The 5,532-nt window shown below is 37.5% G+C and overlaps 2 protein-coding genes across 2 annotated transcripts; both read right to left on the bottom strand.

The window, feature by feature from the left end:
• Window positions 1–2,399: 2,399 nt before the first annotated feature.
• Window positions 2,400–3,759, bottom strand: LOC111633597. Its single transcript, XM_023378206.1, has one exon. The coding sequence runs from the start codon at window positions 3,745–3,747 to the stop codon at window positions 2,533–2,535; it is 1,215 nt and encodes a 404-aa protein (XP_023233974.1). The 5' UTR covers window positions 3,748–3,759; the 3' UTR covers window positions 2,400–2,532.
• On the bottom strand, window positions 3,748–5,525 carry LOC111633605 (the record flags this gene model as incomplete). The annotated part of the gene is made up of 1 exon (XM_023378212.1): window positions 3,748–5,525. A coding segment is annotated over exon 1 (1,503 nt), but the record flags the coding sequence as incomplete, so codon positions are not given.
• Window positions 5,526–5,532: the final 7 nt, after the last annotated feature.

Raw genomic sequence — 5,532 nt, 5'->3', positions numbered from 1 at the left:
ACGTTATAAATTTTCTTTCTTATAATCTTCGACTACTAACTTTTAATTACGTCTTTTTTCAGGAAATTTAGTTTCTACTCAATAAATTTGAAATATCAAAATATATATTAATTAAAATAATATATTATTCTATTCAAATAATTTATCTGGAATTAATATATAATATTATAATTACCTGAATAGAAAATGGACGAATTACTGCAGTTAATTTTGATAATTCTGCTGGTTTACCAACAACGAATCTTACGCCATCTACAGTAATGATCTGAGAGAAATCCATGTATTTATAACGCCCAAAAGACTGTGTACTTGGCACGATGATGTCAATTGACTAAACAATATAAATAGACAGTGAAAAAAATGTATAGTACAGCGTTGCTATCATCTAATAAAGTATATTTCTTACTTTATTTCTGAAAAGATACTTAATATCTCTTATATCTCTCCTTTTAATTTGATAACTGTAATAAAAATGTCTACTATAAAGTAAGTAAATGGAAATTTATAAAATTATTCATATTTTAAATAATATATATTTTATTTTCTAGGATTTAGATCGAATATCTTACTTAAATCCGAGATATTCGACAAGAACGAGAACGACTCTTGACAGAAATCCTTTATCTAAAAACTTTTCTTTTGTTTCATCCAAATAAACAGCTCCGGGAAACTTTTCAATGCAATAAAATAAAATTATAATANAAACTGTCAGGAGGTGCTCTTACGTAGTTATGTAGGCGTTTCAACTCAGCACTGGCACCTACAAAATTTGTGGCATTATCTGTCCAAATTGATGCACTTTTACCCCGTCTGCTAAAAAATCTTTTCAAAGTTGCTATCATTGCCTCGGTTGTTAAGTCAGTAACTACTTCAAGGTGAATTGCCCTAGTCACAAGGCAAACGAAGATTGCGACGTAGCACTTGTGATAGATGCCCTTTCTTTGTCCTTTATATTTAATAAGAAAAGGACCACAAAAATCAATCCCTACATGTTTGAAAGGGGGATTTGGAGTGATTCGCTCTGAAGGAAGATTTCCTAGGATTTGTTCCATGCCTTTGGGTTTATTTCTAAAGCAAACGATGCATTCATGTACTACCCTTCTAGCCAGGTTTCTTCCACTTAAAGGCCAGAATTCTTGTCTGACGAGATAAAGTAAAGTTTGCGCACCAACATGCAAATTTTTCAAATGATAATATCTCATAATTAAGTAGGTTAACTTGTGATTTTTAGGTAGCAGAATTGGAAACTTTTTGTCAAATGGTAAATTTGAATTGCTCAATCTACCGCCGACTCTCATTAGGCCTTGTTTATCTAGAAAGGGATGCAATCTGCTTAACTGACCCTTCGTTAGATTCCTTCTCATTTGCAGTGTTTTTATTTCTTCGGCAAAGGCAATTCCTTGTACCTTGCCGATCAAATAAATTTTGGACTCCTGGAGTTCTTCCCTTGATAAAGGTCCAGATCGACGAGTTACATGCCTTATGTTATGTAGAAACCGGAAAATATAACTGAGTATGCGAATTAATTTCATATAATTATTATTAAGTTCAAACAAGGTATTGTCAAGGTCAGAGCTTGACACTGACATTAAATTAACGTCCGATTGGTTTTTAAGCTCAGATAGATATTGTTCATCTGAGGAAGTGTCGATGGCATATTCATCCTGATGTTCAACGGATGATGCTAGTTGAGATTGCGGCCCACTCCACCATAATTCCATGGATAGTAGATCTTGCGGTTTTAAACCCCGAGAAACTACATCTGCAGGATTGGAGTGGGAGGCTATATGTTTCCAGTGACAGCCTTCAGTAATAGATCGTATCTTTTCCACTCGATTCGCAATAAAGGTCTTCAGGCGATATGCGGGAGTGTTGATCCAAGCGATGGCAATAGTTGAATCTGTGTGTAAGATCACCTCAGCTATATCCATTCGCAGACATGAGCGTACTTTCTTGATCAGCTGAGACAGTACAAGACAAGCTGATAGCTCTAATCGAGGGATTGTAATGACCTTAAGAGGAGCAACACGAGATTTACTAGCAATAAGTCGTGTCTTGCCAGCTCCATCTTCCTTTATGCAATGCATGTAAACTACTGCTCCATAAGCTGACTCCGAAGCATCTGCATATCCTAGCAAGACAGCTCTTTGAAGGGGGTCTGTCAAAATATATCTAGTAATCTTAAGGTCGTCCAAGGCCTTCAAGGACGATACAAAGTTCACCCATTCATAGTTAAGGGTTTCTGGTAGAGTATCCTCCCAATCGAGCTTACTGAGCCACAGTTTCTGTAGAAAGATCTTTGCTCGAATTATAACTGGTGCTAGAAGACCCAAGGGGTCATAAAGCCTGGCGATGACACTCAACACTTCTCGTTTCGTATAATGCAATTTTTCTGGAATCGATACCTTGAATATGAACTGATCTTCAACCGGTTTCCAAATAATGCCTAAGGTTTTTACTGTTGGTTCTGCACTTGAGGAAAAGCAATGTTCTTTATTTTCTGGTGAACTGCTGTTCATCAATTTCATTGAATTAGAATTCCATTTGTGTAGTGTCATTCCACATGTGCTCAACATATTGCACAACTGAGATTGTAGTTCGAGGGCAGCATCGAAATCTTGCTCGATACGATGTCTTCCAGTAGACATCTCGTAATATGGTTTTATAGGCCAGAGGATAGCTTGCTTCTTCATCGTGAGCCAACTGCTTAAGAGTTCTCACCGCAAGAAAGGGAGCACTGGCGGTCCCGTAAGTCACAGTTTTCAGTCTATAGGTGACTGGCATTTCATCTTCCTCGTTCTTCCAAACAATTCTCAAGAGATCTCGTTGCGAGGGCTCAATTAGAATTTGACGAAACATTTTCTGGATATCTGCTGTAAATGCGTACTTGTATTTTCGAAATCTTGTCATAATCTCGAAAACATCTTCCTTTACTTCACCTTTCAAGAGATGATCATTTAAGCTCAGTCCAGAAGTTGTGGGAGCAGATGCGTTGAAGACTACCCTTAACTTTGTAGTGGTTTTGTCTGGTCTAAACACACCATGATGCGGAAGGTAATAACATATGGGGTTTGCTACCTGATCAGCAGAATGCTCTTGCACCTTTTCCATATGATCCAAATCCAAATACTCCTTCATGAAATTCTGATATAACTCCTTTAACTGATTGTTCCTTGATAGTCTCTTCCATAACTGATTCAATCTCCTCACTGTTAATTTCCTTGACTCTCCCAAGTTTTGTATGTCCTTGGTTGCCATCTGCACAATATATCTCCCGTCCTCATTACGTCTGTGAGTTCTTTGATAATGATCTTCGCAATACTCCTCTTCTTTACTCATCAAACTTGGAGCCTCTGTTAGAGTCTCTATTTGCCAGAACCTTTGTAAACACTTATCGACTGACTCTGGCTCTGATATTAGTCCACAATATTGATCTTGATTATTAGATTCTGTAGATCCAGTTGCGATGTATCCAAAAACTGTGTTACGAAATGTTAGGTTATTATTGCACGATGGACGAATTTGATCGTTCTTAACTATTTCAAAGAATGCTTCAGCTCCAATAAGCATGTCAATCTTGCCTGGTGTAGCAAATCTTGGATCAGCTAACTGACATGGAATTTCTGTTTTGCTAATGTGTAGAGAGGAAACAGGAAGTAAATCCGTGATCCTTGGCACCACCAAGAACTCTAGCTTCTTAGAAAAAGATCCATTGCCGTTTATTATTGTGGCAATCAGCCTAAACATGACCGAGGTTTTATTTCCACTTATACTGGAGACTGTGAGATCGATTATTTCTTGCGGGGTACCCAGATGACTTGCGAAATCTCTAGTAACGATATTTGACATACTGCCCGAGTCCAATACTGCGCGCGCTTGAATGCTGGCTCCGGTAGTATGATTTAAAACCCAAACCATGGCTGTCGAGAGAATTATTGTCTTATTTCCATTGTCAATGCATGACAGTGAGTGAGGTATACTTTCACGAAACTCTATTGCGTCGGGATTAAGGTCCTGCTTGATTGGAGTCGGTTTGCTGTCGACCACTGGCACATTTGAACCAATCATAGCTTGTTTCTCTCGATGCAGTAATGTATTATGTCGCTTTCGGCATATCTTACAGCAGCTCTTAGAGTTGCAACTGGATAACTTATGCCGATCACTTAAGCAATTGAAACAGAGGTTGTTTTTGGCCACCACATCGTTTCTTTGGGAGGCTTCAAGCCGTAAAAAGGAATCACAAGTGTAAACAGGATGATTTTGCTTACATAAAATACAATGAGACATAGAATTGTTACATTTCACGAACAAGCTTTTCGGTTTAACTCTATCTTGACTACACCTTGGTTTCACGAACGTGGTCTTATTAATATTTTCTAAAATCTGAGAACGCTTTTCCAAAAATGAAATCAAATTATCTAGTTTAGGAACGTCATTCGAACTGATACTGAACTCATACTGTTTTAGAGTCTCCTTATCCAGCTTCTGAAGTACGATATTTAAAATTAAGATATCAGAAAGCTCATTCCTTTCATATCCTAGGACTTTTAGTGCTCGCATATTTCTATTGATGCTATCAATTAAACTCCTCAAACCCCTTGCTGACTCATAAGGTAATTTTACAGAGTCCAGAATCGCATTAACATGGGTTTCTACTATTAATTTCTTATTTTCGTACCTTTCTTGTAGCGCTTGAAACAATGAAGCAAACGAATCGTTTAACGTTTCTAAACTCTTAGCTTCCCCTACGAGAGCAGCCTTCAAATAATGTAGTTTTTGTTCTGCCGACAGTTGCTCGTTTGACGAAATGATATTATCAAATTGCATTTTAAAGTTACTCCATTCTTCATATTTTCCAGAGAATTTCGGTAGAGGAATCTCCGGCAACTTAATATTAGCGGAATTATTTCGAACTACGGGGCCCTGAGTCACCGTGACCACGGACGAATCTGCTTCTAATCGTTTAATACGAGACTGGATCTTAAATTTACAACTTATAATTTTGTCCTCATATTCTTCACTATTGACTATCTCAGTGTCATAATCAGTTGGGCTAGTAATGAAACCCTCAATCTCCCCGTTTAAGGTTCTCAATGACTCTTCCTTTCGACTCAACTGATCCAGTATTTCTAGATGAGTTTCTGTCTCTCTATCGTCGCTTTCAATTAAACTATCGATTTTACTAATTAATTTCGTCACACTAGCTCTTATCGAAGCGCGCTTTTTCTTTAATTTCTCGAGTTGATCCATTTTAAACTGTCTACCACGTATAACGGACAGGTAAATTCCTCCTACCTTGGATAGGTGACTTAATGAAGTTTGACCCAATCTTATTTGCTTGCGAAGTTGTCTCTCTTTTCTTCTTGATCCGCCTCGACGGACCAGATGTTTGTCGATCTTTAATGGACTGTAAAAATATGAAAGTACTGCGGTTTTGCAAAAAATAACGTTTAATGCGGAATGAAACACTGGTACAAAATGGCTGCTACAAATGACCGTTACAGAACTACTCTCGTTCACAAATTTTTTTTT

The sequence above is a fragment of the Centruroides sculpturatus genome, unplaced genomic scaffold (genome assembly GCF_000671375.1).
Source record: "Centruroides sculpturatus isolate CEXI.00-Female unplaced genomic scaffold, Cexi_2.0 scaffold779, whole genome shotgun sequence".
Classification (NCBI taxonomy): Eukaryota; Metazoa; Arthropoda; class Arachnida; order Scorpiones; family Buthidae; genus Centruroides; species Centruroides sculpturatus.
Note: the sequence above shows the minus strand (reverse complement) of the source record. Positions and strands in the feature narration are given on the sequence as shown.